The 15,651-nt window shown below is 44.6% G+C and overlaps 1 protein-coding gene across 8 annotated transcripts in view; it reads left to right on the forward strand.

Annotated features, from left to right (window-relative positions):
• The first annotated feature begins 14,659 nt into the window (after positions 1 to 14,659).
• The window catches only part of SRPK2 (SRSF protein kinase 2), a 240,667-nt gene continuing 239,675 nt past the window's right edge, over positions 14,660 to 15,651 (forward strand). For 3 of the 8 annotated variants that reach the window (XM_036067446.2, XM_036067447.2, XM_036067448.2), the window contains exons 1-2: positions 14,678 to 14,819; positions 15,380 to 15,434. In XM_036067446.2, coding sequence (XP_035923339.1) covers positions 14,693 to 14,819; positions 15,380 to 15,434 — 182 coding nt within the window. In that variant the 5' untranslated portion in view covers positions 14,678 to 14,692. Of the gene's footprint in view, positions 14,820 to 15,137; positions 15,290 to 15,379; positions 15,435 to 15,651 lie in introns of those variants that run through there. The other 5 variants (XM_036067449.2, XM_036067452.2, XM_036067451.2 and 2 more) reach the window with 5 other exon arrangements.

A 15,651-nucleotide genomic window follows, 5' to 3' on the forward strand; every position in this document is an offset into this window, starting at 1 on the left:
GCTGAAGCTAATGGAAACCAGCTAATCCTCTGTCCAAGGTGCTGCAAGTGACAGGGGCTCCCAAATTGCATTTAGAACTTAACACGCAGGATGATATTCTAATTGTAGCTTGTCATTACAGAACTACCTATTTGTACTTTTTAGAAGATACTGATTGATTTTTCAGACCTTGTCCCACTGAAAATGTTATAGGAAGCATTTTGTTGCTGTTGTTTTATATATCTCGGCATAACTCACCTTCTGGACACGTCCAGCACCACTATCTGCTCTAAATTGATTTTAACGCTTGCCAGGAACTATTAGCAGATACGTTTGCTGTCATGATATTCAGTTTATTTGTTTTCAGACAGTTTAGATGCCTTGTTTCTAGTGGTGCTATATGTGCATGTATATAAATATATGACTGTCAACTCAATTTTCTCCTTGAAACTTTGGATTGGGTTATAAGAGTTTTGATTCCTTCCAGAAATTTTTGCTGCAACAGGAGAGTCTGCCTATTGTTGTGGCTATCATGAGAACTTTTGCTCTTCGTTTTTTCTCTTTCGGTTTTAGGTTTAATGGTCTCTAGTTCTTTTACATATAGGGAGACGGCATTGGGTAATGTCCTATGACTTATGAAATACTATTATTTTTTTAAAGATTTTATTTGTTTAGTTGACAGAGAGAGAGAGAGCGAGCACAAGCAGGGGGAGCAGGAGAGAGAAAAGCAGACTCCCCACTGAGCAGGGAGCCTGATGCGGGGCTCGATCCCAGGACCCTGGGATCATGACCTCAGCCGAAGGCAGGCGCTTAACCGACTGAGCCACCCAGGTGCCCCAATAATTTTTTTTAAAGATATATTTATTTATTTGAGGTGGGGAGGAGCAGAGGGAGAGGGAGAGAGAGTCTCAGGCAGACTCTGCAGTGAGCATGGAGTCTGATGCAGGGCTCAGTCTCACGACCCTGAGATCACAACCTGAGCCGAAACCAAGAGTTGGGACACTCAACCTACTTCACCACCCAGGAGCCCCAAAATAATGTTTTATTTTTAAAGAGGAGGAACCAAAGTGGAAAAAAAGTATATGCTGGGTCAAAAGATTGTGTGTGTCCTAGCTCTCCTACCTACTGCAAAAATGGGACCTCTGGAGTGTTTTCCAATGCCAACAACCAATTCTCTGATTCTCAGGACACCCACTGGGTGTTCAACAATTCACTTCAGTTCAGACGCTAACTACCTGGGGTTAGCGCAGACCCAACAAAACTGCCCCCCTTCCGGCTTTAGGACCAGTTGCAAGTCTTAGAGACATCACCCGTGCTTCTGAGTGACTGGCCATAAAGCAGCGGTCGCTACAACCCCCTTCTCAGGTTCAATAATTTGCTAGAATGGCTAGGAGAACTCAGGAGGGCATTTTACTGGTTTATTATTAAGGATACAACTCAGGAGCAGCCAAACAGAAGTGAGGCATAGGGCAAGGTTCGGGTGGTGGGGTGCAGAGAGCTTCCATACTCCTTCTGGTCACACCACCCTCCCAGCACCTTGATGCTTCACCAGCTTGGAAGTTCAGATTGTGTTCAAGACTTTCTATCTTCAAGAGCTCAATCTTCAGCAATCCTTCCCTCCAAGGAGGTCAGGGGTAGGGCTGAAACTTTCTTTTTTCTTTCTTTTAAAGATTTTATTTATTTATTTGACAGATAGAGACACAGCAAGAGAGGGAACACAAGCAGGAGGAGTGGGAGAGGGAGAAGCAGGCTTCCCGCGGAGCAGGGAGCCTGATGCGGGGCTCTATCCCAGGACCCTGGAACCATGACCTGACCTGAAGGCAGACGCTTGACGACTGAGCCACCCAGGCACACCCCCGGGCTGAAACTTTCAACCCTCTCATCACTTGGTCTTTCTGGTGACCAGCCAGGAATGGGAAAGGAGAAGGAAAGAGTGAGACCTGAAGAAATGTCTGAGGAGTCAGAAATAGGAGGTACTTACATCACCTTGCATGATGACAACAGAACATGTTGGCTTCCTCTCTGGTGACAAATAGTACATGAGAAGAGACATCCATTTGCTGTACGTCACTGGCTATAATGAGTCACAAAAACATGCCTTACATACCCAGAGATTCAAAAATACCATTGTATGTATGTATGTATGTATGTATGTATTTTAGAGAGAGAGAGAGAGAGAGAGAGCACGCCCAGGGGGTGGGGGGGGGAGGGGCAGAGGGAGAGGGAGAGAGAGAGAATCTTAAGCAGGTTCCATGCCCAGCATGGAGTCTGATGTGGGGCTTAATCTCCCAACCCTGAGATCACAACCTGAGTCGGGTGCTTAACCGACTGAGCCACCCAGGTGCCCCCCAAAATGCCATTGTCTTTTTTTTAAGCTTTTATTTTTTTTAAAGATTTTATTTATTCATTTGAGAGAGAAAGAGACAGAGCGAGCACAAGCAGGGGGAGGGGCAAAAGGAGAGGGAGAAGCAGACTCCCCACTGAGCAGGGAGCCCAGTGCGGGGCTCGATCCCAGGACCCGGGATCATGACCTGAGCCGAAGCAGACACTGGACTGACTGAGCTGCTCAGGCGCCCCTGTACCACTGTCTTTAATTCCTAGTTGGGTATATCTGCTTCCTCACCAGTTTGTCAAATGAAAAATCCCCGCTTTATGGATTGTTTTGACTGTTCTATTAATAGAACCTCAATAAGGTTATATTACTTGTAAAGTCAGAAGAATATCACTCTAACAATCCTATATTATATGAAAATAGATCTATGCCATTAGAAATTGTGTTGTTCTAGAACATATAAAGATGATTTGGTAGGGGTGCCTGGCTGGCTCAGTCGGTGGAACATGTGATTCTTGATCTCAGGGTTGTGAGTTCCAGCCCCACGTTGGGTGTAGAGATTACTTCTAAAAAAGTTATTTTGGGGCGCCTGGGTGGCTCAGTCATTATGCGTCTGCCTCCGGCTCAGGTCATGATCCCAGGGTCCTGGGATCGAGCCCCACATTGGGCTCTCTGCTCAATGGGAAGCCTGCTTCTCCCTCTCCCACTCCCCCTGCTTGTGTTCCCTCTCTCACTGTCTCTCTCTATATCAAAAAATTAAATCTTTAAAAAAAATTAAAAAAAAAAGTTATTTTATAAACAGATGTGTATGTTGCCTTCACTCCTTCTCCTCCTTTCCCTTGCCCTGATGTTTGCTGAACAGGTTGAAGTGCTAGATAGTGGCCAGCTTCCTGTACCAACATCTTCTAGCAAGCTGCTACTTTTTCTCCATGATCAGTTGAAGTCAGGAGCCCTGCGTTCCCAGCAGGTGCTAGAAACATTGGTTCTTCAGAGTTTGGCTTGTAGAAGTTTCAGGTGGGGTCTGCAGATGTGGGTTGTTTGCCTCGGGACTTGTATAGGTGATTCTGAAGACATTGAGGAGGTTTGAGGGGAACACCCTGAAGTCTGTGTCGCTCTAAGAATAAATCTTCAGGGGATTCAATTCAGTTTGGAATCTCCATTAAAGATTTTTGAGAAAGGGGGCGCCTGGCTGATTCAGTCGGTGAAGCATGTGATTCTCGATCTCAGGGTTGTGAGGTCAAGCACCACGTTGGGTATAGAGCTTACTTAAAAAAAAAAAAAAGTTGGGGCACCTGGGTGGCTCAGTTGGTTAAGCGACTGCCTTTGGCTCAGGTCATGATCCTGGAGTTCCGGGATCGAGTCCCGCATCGGGCTCCCTGCTCGGCAGGGAGTCTGCTTCTCCCTCTGACCCTCCCCCCTCTTATATGCTCTCTCTCTCTCATAAATAAATAAAATCTTAAAAAAAAAAAAAAAGTTTCTTTCTTTTTAACAAAAATTTTATTTATTTATTTTACAGAGAGAGAAAGAAAGAGAGAGAGGGAGGAAGGGAGAGAACCAGCAGGGGGAAAGGGAGAAGCAGGGAGCCCAATGCGGGGCTCCATCCGGGACCGAGGATCATGAGCCGAAGGCACACACTTAACTGACTGAGCCACCCAGGTGCCCCCCAAGAAAAGATCCTTGAGAGAGGGTTTAAGCAGTGAGACTGATGTGCCAGACACAGGGCTGCCCCAGCCTATAAGCAGTCCCCCTGCCACTGTTGCGTTGCGTCTACTCCTCTATCAATTCATTTAAGCAGACTGTGAGGAGTAAAATGGGTCTTGCGGGGCAATAGAAGCAGCCTGTGGAAAGCGAGGCCTGTTTATCTACAGCTGCCCAGGGGAATGAGTTCTCGGGTTACTGAGTATGCCCTAGGGTAGGACTGACCTCAATTTACATTACTGTTTCACATTAGTCCAACTGTACAAAGGGACAGACTTAAACTTCCTTTTATTCTTCTTATTGATTCAACACCACCTACTATGTGCCAGACACTCCCAGAGGACTTAAGGACGTACAGTCCCTCTTTAAGCAAGAGTCTAGTTTTCTTTAGCATTGCAGCGTAAAAATCCTGACGTAGAGAGTAATTTACAATACTGTGGCACTTACTGACTTTTAAAAGTCCTGAGAATCAGGTGTGAGAGCCGGGGAATACTGCGGCAACCATTTGGGAAAATATGTTGGTGGTATCTGCTAAAAGTAAACACACACGTACATACCCTATGACTAGCAATTCCATTTTCTAGGTATATACACATATTCACCAAAAGACAGGGACGAGAGCATTCATAGCACTGCTACTCATAGTAGTCCGAACTGGAGACATCGGAACCACCCGCTACTGGTCCAATCATGAGTCCCGCAGAGTCTAGAGAGAAAGCAGAAATTACTTTTTGTTGCAATTAGATCAGCTACTTTAACCAAAAAGTGAATACGAGGCATCGTTCGGTTGAGCAGGTACTGGAGAACTAAAAAAGGATAAAGGGGACACTGTGGTGACACGATAATAATGCGGGAAGCAGCACCCATCTCTAGGGCTGGGGAACCAAGTGCAGAGCTGGGGAATTCCACCTCAGAAGCTCAGAGGAGGGAGCTGGGACCCAGAGGTCTGAGGACGGGGTACTGCCTGGCGTTGACTGTCGTTCTAAGGGGACACCATGAGGCTGGTTTGAGGGGCACTATAAAACTTGAGACTGGAACCCACTGCTGTTGTGACAGGTGACAGGACCCGCCCGCCAACAGGAAGGGGTAAGCGCTTTCTCCCTTTTCCAGCCTCCAGGCTCCTTCTAGCGCCCCCAGCTGGCAGAACTAATTGTAGTCTGTTGGCTGAGTCACAGATGCCTCATTACAAAGCTGAGAGTAGAAGGGCAAGTTTGGGGTTAAGACACAGGACTTGTTTTTTTGTTTTGCTTTTCTTTTTTAAGATTTTATTTGAGAGAGAGAGAGAGAGAGAGAGAGAGAGAGAGCGCATGAGCACGTGAGGGGGAGGAGCAGAGAGAGAGGGAGAAGCTGACTTCCCACTGAGCAGGGAGCCCAATGCGGGGCTCGATCCTAGGACCCCGGGATAATGACGTGAGCTTAAGGTGGACGCTTAAACCAACTGAGTCACCCAGGTGCCCCTTGTTTTGCTTTTTTTGAGAAAGAGAGTGCGGTGGGGAGGGGCAAAGGGAGAGGGAGAGAGAATCTTAAGCAGACTCTACGCGCAGTGTGGAGCTTGAGGTGGGGCTCAATCTCACCACCCTGAGATCATGACCTGAGCCATTATCAAGAGTAGGACGCTTAACTGACTGAGCCACCCAGGGGCCCACCAAGACATGGTAGTTTAATAAATGGTGCAAGTGGGCGCACCTGGCCAACTCAGTCGGTAGACCATGTGACCGTTGTTCTCAGAGTTGTAAGTGCAAACCCCACATTGGGAGCAGAGATTACTTTAAAATAAAATCTTAAAAAAAAAAAAGAAATAAGTAAATGGCACCAGTGGATTTAAAAAACAAGTGGTATATTCACAAAATGGAACACTCCACAACAATGAGAGTATTACTGCATGTAGCACATGGCTCAGTCTCACAAACATCAGGTCAAGCAAAAGAAACCGGATGCATGGGGCGCCTGGGTGGCTCAGTCATTAAGCGTCTGCCTTCGGCTCAGGTCATGATCCCAGGGTCCTGGGATCGAGCCCTGCATCGGGCTCCCCGCTCGGCGGGAAGCCTGCTTCTCCCTCTCCCCTCCCCCTGCTTGTGTTCCCTCTCTCACTCTGTCTCTCTCTGTCAAATAAATAAATAAAATCTTTAAAAAAAAAAAAAAAAAGAGACCGATGCAAAGGCCTAGTGTGTGATTTCATTTCCATAAACCTAAAAACTGGGCAGCATTAATGAGCAGTGTTAGTAGTTAGAATAGAGGTTACCTGGGTGGGACTAGTGACTGAGGAGGGACGAGGGGGCTCTCAGGAGGTACTGGGAATGTTCAACATTGTTTTTTAAATGATTTTATTTATTTATGTGAGAGAGACAGCACAGAGGGAGAGGGAGAGGGAGAAGCAGGCTCTCCACTGAGCAGAGAACCCAACGTGGGGCACCTGGGTGGCTCATTCAGCTCAGGTCATGATCCCAGGGTGCTGGGATTGAACCCCTAGTCGGGCTCCATGCTCAGTGGGGAGCCTGTCTACCTCTGTATGCCCCCTGCTTGTGTTCTCTCCGCCCCCTGACAAATAAATAAATAAATAAATAAAATCCAAAAAAAAAAAAGATTTTATTTTTAGGGGCACCTGGGTGGCTCAGTCAGTTAAGCATCTGACTCTTGATTTCAGCTGGGGTCATGATCTTGGGGTTGTGAGATTGAGTCCCAAGTCGGGCTCTGTGCTGGGCATGGAGCCTGCTTAGGATTCTCTCTCCCTCTCCCTTTGTCCCTCCCCTGCCTTAAAAAATGAAAAAAAGATTTTATTTTTAAGTAGTCTGTATACCCAATATGGGGCTTGAACTCACAACCTTGAGATCAAGAGTCACATGCTCCACTGACTGAGCCAGCCAGGTACCCCGACTATAAAGCCATTTTTTTAAGCTTTATTCATTTGGTTTAGAGAGAGAGAGCACAAGTGGGAGGGGCAGAGGGAAAGGGAGAAAGAATGTTAAGCAGACTCCATGCTGAGCACAGAGCCTGATGCAGGGCTTGATCTTACAACCCTGAGATCATGATCTAAGCTGAAACCAAGAGTCTGACACTTAAACTGACTGAGGCACCCAGGTGCCCCTAGAAAGCTGTTTCTTAATGATAAAGTATATTTTATCTCCATACACAATGCCTCTATCTACCTGAAAGTTATAAATATACAGTTTTGAACAACTGATTGTGAATTATGCTAGAACAGAATTCATGTTTAACTGTGAGAAAAATCATATTCAGTTTATTTTTACATTGGATTTTATGTTGGATTTTTAAGTCAGTTACCATAAAATGGAAACCAAATTCTTATACTCAGAGTTCATATATTTGAGAAATAAGTATTCTATCATGGCTCTATCCATGTCCAAATGCCTGAAAGAAATGGGGCCCATGGTACGAGAGTTCAGCATAGTTTATACCATGGCCAGACCATTTAATTTGTTTAGATATGTGCTGGCATGTTAGTCAATATTCTAAATCCCTACTAATAGAGCCCTGGGCAGATCTTTAGGAGCCATTTTTAACCTGGCTCCATAAGCCCTGGCTTATGTAAGTCTTATATACAGTAGGCATTTTATTTATAACACATCTATTCCTATTGTTGATTTTCCCTAGATAATCTAGACTACATTCCCTTTTTTTTTATTTAGTGTGAACATTGGACTGAAAATTATCTTTCATTTCTACTGTTTAGACAATAGCCAAATGAGGGGTCTGTCAGGATTCTCGCTTGCAAATCAGAGGCACTAAAAGAAAGAAGGAATGACCCCTTGTGGTGGTTTAAAAAATATGTCCACATATTCTCTGTCACTCTTCCCTTCAAGAAGTGGTTTCATGCCCCTCCTTTGAGCATGGGCTGGACTTGCGTCTCATGAATAGAATGTGGTGAAAATGATGGATTGTGACTTCTGAGGGTAGGTCACAAAAGTCAGTGAAGTTTCTTCCTCGCTCTCTGGGGGAGGCCAGACACTCAAGCAGCCCTATGGAAAGATCCAGGTGGAGAAAGTGAGGCCTCCTTGCAAGAGCCAGTGAGAATCTGAGGGCTCCTGCTAGCAGCCATGTGAGTGAGCCATCTTGGTAACAGATCTTCCAGCCTTCCTCAAGCCTCCAGATGACTGCAGCCCCAGGTGACAACTTCACTCTCCAGCCAAACAGCTCCCAAAGTCCTGGACCACAAAAATCGTGAGATAATGTTTGCTTTTTTTTTTTTTTTTTTAAAGATTTTTATTTATTTATTTGACAGAGAGAGACACAGCGAGAGAGGGAACACAAGCAGGGGGAGTGGGAGAGGGAGAAGCAGGCTTCCCGCAGAGCAGGGAGCCCGATGCGGGGCTCGATCCCAGGACTCTGGGATCATGACCTGAGCCGAAGGCAGACACTTAATGACTGAGCCACCCAGGCGCCCCTGTTTGTTGTTTTAAGTTGCCAAATTTGGGAGAAATTTGTTTTGTAGCTATAGATTAGTAAGACATGTCTTGATGTGCATATACATAAGAACAGCTAATATTTATTGAACAATCAGATCCTTCTCTAAGCATCTTAGATGAAACAACTCATTGAATCCCCACAAGTTTATAAGGTAGTTAATATTACTATCCTCATTTTGCAGATCAGGGGAAACTGAGGCACAGAGAAACTGAGTAACATGCCCAAGTTACCCAGCCCGAGTTGTACCTAGTAAATGGTAAAACTAGGATTTGAACTCTGCCAGTCTGGGTCTACTACTCTGTGCACTAACTTCTGGGTTAAATTGCTGCTTTAATGGTACTAATGCCACTGAGAAATATGCTGTAATAATAAGAGACAGGCTTAAGCTTCATAATAGAAGGTATAAATTAGATCTAAAGAAACTTTCCCAGAAATGTCAAAGCATTGGAGAACCTTTAGAAAGAGGCTAGGTTCTCATCCACTGAAGGTCCAAAGGTGGGTTGTATGACCTCTCAAGTCTGTTTCCAATTCTATGACATACTAAATATACCTTCTGAGATACAGCATGATTTAATAGCTCTACTTAGAAATATTAGTGTGTAATTGGGTTTACAGCATTCTGTAATTTTTTCTTGTATTTAGTAAAAATTAATATGATATGTTCACCTTGAATTCTGTTGTGCTAGGTTGGGGAAAAATGCATATATGCTGCCCTTTTCACTTCTTTTGGACTGCTACAGAGAACAAAATATATCCAGTTCTAATACTTCTGCTCTTAATGATAATATTCTCAGAGTTAGATTTATTAGTAATAAATAATGGTAGAATAAAATAATTAAATTTATACTCAGGGTCATGAGTTTGAGCCCCACATTGGGCATAGAGCTGTAAAAAACAAAACAAAACAAAACAAAACTTAAAAAAAATACTTACACTCTCATTGTTTCTTTTTTTTAAATTTCCTTTAAAATGTCATTTGAAATTATGATGCATCTCAAATAAATTTTTCATTTTTATTTAAAAAAAATATTTTTTTTCAGTAGGCTCCACACCCAGTATGGGGCTTGAACTCACAATTGACCCTGAGATTGAGTCATGTGCTCTACCCACTGAACCAGCCACGTGCCCTGAAATTTTTAATTAAAAAAAATTCTTTTTAAAGATTTTATTTATTTATTTGACAGAGAGAGAGCACAAGCAGGGGGAGCGGCAGAGGGAGAGGGAGAAACAGACTCCCTGCTGAGCAAGGAGCCCGATGCGGGGCTCGATCCCAGGACTCTGGGATCATGACCTGAGCCGAAGGCAGACGCTTAACCGACTGAGCCACCCAGGCGCCCCTAATTTTTAAATTTGCAGAGACTAGGTTTATAATTTATCATTCTTTCTGTAAGCACCTAATATAGTATGTGTAAATTTATTTATTGATAATTAAGTTGGTATATTTTACTTAAATAAATTCAAAGCAATTCACAAATATTCTAGGTGGCAAATGTAGTTCTCTCCTAATTTATAGAAGTGAAAAGATTAACAAGATCACCTTAAAGTCTTTAATTGTTATCTTCTCAGTGAGACCTTTTTTTTTTAAAGATTTTATTTATTTATTTGAGAACTGGCAAGCATGAACAGGGGGAGGGATAGAGGGAGAGGGGGTTGGACAAGCAGACTCCCCGCTCAGCGGGGAGCCCAACTCCGGGCTTGATTCCAGGACCCCGAGATCATGACCTGAGCCAAAGGCAGATGCTTAACTGACTGAGCCACCCATGTGCCCCTCAGGGAGACCTTTCTTTAACACCTCCCCAGGGGTGCCTGGGTGGTTCAGTCAGTTAAGCATCTGCCTTTGGCTCAGGTCATGATCCCAGGGTCCTGGGATCGAGTCCCACATTGGGCTCCTTGCTCAGCAGGGACCCTGCTTCTCCCTCTCCTGCTCCCCATGCTTGTGCTCTCTCTCATTCTCTCTGTCGAATAAATAAGTAAATAAATAATAAAATCTTAAAAAGAAAACCCCAAAAAACTCTTGAAAAAGAAAATCACCTCCCCAAAAGTTTGGTATTTTTTTGTTTTTCATTGTTTTTTCTTTCTATAGATGCTACTGCCATCTAGTAATTATAGTAATAATTCACCCATTTATTTTGTTTATTTTCTGCTTCTGGCAGTAGAATGTGAGCTCCATGAGGGAGGGAGATTTTTGTGTGCTTTGTTCAGTGCTGTAGACTCAATACATAGAATAATGCTACATTAATAGGTATTTGATAATTATTTGTTGAACAAATGAATGCAAAAGATCTAGCAGACAGATTGGGTCTGTGTCTCTCATCTAATGTTAATGATAATTACTATGTACTGAATAGTTACTTATTTTATTTGATTATCATATTGATCTAGGAGGATTGGTATTGATATTATCATTTTCCAGATGTTGTAATTAAGTAACTTGTCCAAGGTTATGTAGAAATTAGTAGCAGAAATTGGTTTCAACATTAAGTGAAAGAAGCCAGTCACAAAAGGCCACATATTGTATGATTTCATTTATATGATCTGTCCAGAATGGGCAAGTCTATAGAGACAGAAAGGAGATTAGTGGCTGCCCAGGGCTTCGGCAGGGAAGGTTGGGGGAAATGGGGAGTGACAACTAATGAGTATGGAGTTTCTTTTAGGGGTGACAAAAACATTTTAAAATTAGATTGTGGTGGTGGTTGCACAACCATGTGAACATACTAAAAACCATTGAATTTTGCACTTTAAGTGGGTGAATTGTATGGTATGTGAATTAAATCTCAATAAAGCTGTTAAAAATAATAAAAGAAATTGGTTTCAAACTCACATTTCTTTGGCTTCAAAGCTTCTAATCACCTTCCAGAAGGAGCTAAGACTGGACACATTGCTGGTTTTGAGACCAGGTCAGGGAAAGTACAAGGTTTCCTGTAACATCTTGTGCCAGAAAGTAAAAAGATGCTCAAAAACTTATTGAGGCATGTCCAAAGGACACTACCAATTGGAAGGGTCTTTTGTGGTCAAATATGGAACAATTCAAGATCAAAAATCAAAGTGACAGTAATTGCTGTCAATATTGGTACCAAAAACAAAGACAAAAAACAAGCTGAAAATAGAGAACCAAGGAGTGGTGAGAAACGAAAGGTCTTCCTTACATAAGAATGTCACCTAATTAATACAGATGGAACAGATGGAATGATAGAATTATAGTGTCATTATTCTACAACCACTATAGTAATAATTGATTCAGACAAGCATCATCAATAGATGCTAACCCACAGAGTGAAAGATTCTTGGGGAAGGATATTCACAGAGTTTCAAAGTATTACCCCACAGGATTTTTTGTTTTTTTAAAATTGAGGTGAAATCCACATAACATGAAGTTAATAATTTTAGAGCGCACAATTCAGTGACATTTATGCATTCACAACTTTGTGCCACCACCACTTTTTTCTGGCTCCAAAACATTTTCATCATTACAAAATAAAATTTTGTACCCATTAAGCTGTTGCTCCTCATTTCCCCTCACCCCCAGCCACTGGCCACCACCATTCTGCTTTCTGGATTTGCTTATTCTAGATGTTTCATGTAAACGGAATCATACAATACAAAATAGACCTTTTGTGTCTGGCTTCTTTCACTTGGCATAATGTTTTGAGGTTCATCCATATTGTAGTATGTACCATTCTTTTTCATTCTTTTTATGGGCTGAAAAATATTTCATTGTATGTGTATGTCACAATTTGTTTATCCATTCATGTGTTGATGGATATTTGGGTTGTTTCTAACCTTTTGGCTTCTGTCATTAGTACTGCTATGCACATTTGTGTCCAAGGATTTGAGTACCTGTTTGCAATTATTTTGGATATATACCTATGGATGGAATTGCTGATAATTCTATGTTTAGCTTTTTGAGGAAGTGTGGGACTGTTTTCCACAGTGATTGCGCCATTTTACATTCCCACCAGCAATGTACAAGGATTCCAATATCTCTATATCCTTGCTAACACTTATTGTCCATTTATTTATTTATTTTTAAACATTTATTTATTTGAGAGAGAGAGAGTGAGTCGGGGGAGGGGCAGAGAAACTCAGTGAGGCTCCCCACTCAGCGCAGAGCCCATGGGGCTCAATGTGGGGCTTGATGTGGAGCTTTATCTCAGGACTCATGAGTTCATGACCTAAGTTGAAACCAAGAGTCTGAAGCTTAACCAACTGAGCCACCCAGGAGCCCCTTATTTTCCATTTTAAAAAAGGAATATAGTCATCCTAGTAGGTGTGAAGGGGTATCTCAGTGTGAGTGTGTGTGTGTGTGCTTAAGATTTTATTTATTTATTTGAGAGACAGAGCAAGAGAGCACAGAGGGAGAGTGTGAGAGAGAAGCAGTCTCCCTGCTGAGCAGAGAGCCTGATGCGGGGCTCAACCCAGGACCCTGAGATCATGACATGAGCCGAAGGCAGACGCTTAACCGACTGAGCCATCCGGGGGCCCCTCATTGTGGTTTTGCTTTGCATTTCTCTAATGATGTTGAGCATCTTTTCATGTACTTGTTGGCCATTTGTATATCTCTGGAGAAACGTACATTCAAGTCCTTTATACGTACATTCAAGTCCTTTATCCATTAAAAAATGGATAGACTACTTTTTTAAATAGAAAAGAAAAAAAAAGCTAGCTTTACCATAGAAAAATGATTAAATGTAACATCATGAATAATGGAACAAACTGACATCATTTCCCTTCTGTTGCAACATACTGAGATGGACACAATGTCATCCATACATTGTACCTGACAAAATTATTTAACTTGAATCTAACAGGGAACAAATACAACCTGAGGAACATCCTGCAGAACAGTAGAATTTGGTTCTTCAAAAGAAGTCAATGTTATAAAAGAAAAACAACAACAATAATCAGGGATTATTCGAGACTAAAGAAGTGTAAGAAGACATGGCAATTAAATGTAATGCATGATTCTTGATTATATCCTGGATTGGAGAAAAGTCAGCTAAAAGGGACATTTTGAAAATTTGAATATGGCTTCTGTATATTACAGATAATATATTAATATTAAATTTTCTTGGAATGATAATGGAATTCTGATTATGTAGAATATCTTTGTTCTTAGATACTTATCGAAATTTTTTTTTTTTAAAGATTTTACTTATTTATTTGAGAGAGAAAATGAGAGATAGAACATGAGAGGGCGGAGGGTCATAGGGAGAAGCAGACTCCCTGCTGAGCAGGGAGCCCAATGCTGGACTCAATCCTGGGACTCCAGGATCATGACATGAGCCGAAGGCAGTCGCTTAACCAACTGAGCCATCCAGGTGCCCTACTTATCAAAATGTTAAGGGTAAAGGGTAACAAGGCAAAAACTTCAGTGATTCAGCAAAAACAAAACAAAGAAAGTTCCATATGCACACATACACACAAGGAAAGCAAATGTGATGAAATGTTAACAATTGGTGAATATGGGTTAATATGGCTGTTACTTATGTTTTTTCTCATAACTTTTCTGTAGGGTTATTTTTGAAAGTAAAAAGTTGAGAAAGTACTTAAGTATAGAAAACAACCTGATGGTTCCCTGAGGGGAAGTGGGTGGGGGTGGCTGAAGTAGGTGATGGGGATTAAGGAATGCACTCCAAGGAGGTGATTAAAATAAAAACTTAAAAAAAAAAAGGTTGAGAAAGTAAAAGGTTCATCAAGTCTAAGCAGCCTTTGGGTTTAGCATCTTCAGAATAAGACTAGTTACTTTGATGAGTTAACAATTGTACAACCAAAGAGAGTAAATTGTCGGGGTGGCTATCTTTCCAAAACATTATAATTATTTAAACAACCCGAGGAATACTGCCGTTATCATTTTGTCCCACTATCAGCTTGATTCTCATCTTTATTAGGTAGCATGGTAGGTGGAAAGGGTTTGGAGACGGCTAGGCCTACATTTGGATTATCGCTGGGCAAACTGTTCAACTTCTTTAGGATTCAGTTTCCTCATTGTAAGACGTAGACAATAACTACTTGGTGGGATTGTTGTGTTAACTGTTAAACACTTGGCGTTTACTAGTAGAGCTGGGCTTTAATTCAGGTGCCAAAACCTCATCGTACTTTCCATGCCATTTGCATTGAACTCAAACAATCCTGCGGGGTAGGTAAAGGGGAGAGATGAGAGGACTTCTCCAAGGTCACACAGCTAGCGGAGGACCCAGGTTTCCCCGCTCTTGGTCCTGTGCCCTTTCCACACCCGCCGGAGAGGAGGAAGCGGCGCTCATGGGGATGCAAGGATGTAGAGGAGCAAAGGGGGAGAAGAGGCCGCGCGAAGAGAGGTGGTGTGAGACCCGCGGAGGCGCCGGCCAAGGAAGGGCGCATGGAGAGGCGGGTGGCGCGATCGGTCGGGGTGCGTAGGGGAGAGGCTGTGGCTCGGGAGGGTCGCGCGGGCCGGGTGCCCGAGAGAGGCGGGAGGCCTGGGCCGGCCGCGGGGGCGCAAGAGGCGGAGGCCCCGGCCGCAGGCGGGGGCGGGGGACGCCGTGGGCGGGAGTGGCGGTGGTCGCGGGGAGTCACTTCTGCACAGGTGGGGCAGGTGGGTGGGTGCGGGGCGCGCGAAAAGGCTCGGCGCGGGGGTCCGGACCCCACCGGGCGGGTGGGGGCGGGGCGGGGGCGGGGCCGGCCGGGGGCGGGTCTCGCTGGGCCCCCCGCGGGAGCGGCGGCTGCGGCGGCGGCGCAGGCGCGGTTCCCGCCTCCTCCCGGCTGGCGGAGCGAGTGGAGGCTGCAGCCCGGCTCGACTCGGCTCGGCTCCCGCGTCGCCGCTGCCGCCGCCGCGAAGCCCCCCGCCCCCCTTCCGCGAAGTCGGGATGAGCTCCCGGAAAGGTGAGTGGCCCGCGGCGTCCCCTCCTCCCCGCCACGCGGCCCCGCAGGCCGGCCGGCCCGACCGTTAATGTGTGTCTTCTCTTTCCCTAGTGCTGGCCATTCAGGCCCGAAAGCGGAGGCCGAAAAGAGAGAAACATCCGAAAAAGTGAGTCCACGCCGCGCTAGCCCCGGGGTCCGTGCCCCCTCCCGGTCGAGGGCAGCCCGCGACCACGCAGGGGAAAGTTGCCCGGATCCCCTGGGCCGGCGGGCTGATCCCCCGGGACGCCGGCGCTCGCCTCCTGCGCGCCCCGGCGGGCGGCCCTGGGGGAGGGGCGGGCGGGGGAGGGGCGCGTGCGAGCCCGCGGCCGGCCCGCAGAGCATCC

Source organism: Halichoerus grypus, chromosome 12 (genome assembly GCF_964656455.1).
Source record: "Halichoerus grypus chromosome 12, mHalGry1.hap1.1, whole genome shotgun sequence".
In the NCBI taxonomy this organism is placed as follows: Eukaryota; Metazoa; Chordata; class Mammalia; order Carnivora; family Phocidae; genus Halichoerus; species Halichoerus grypus.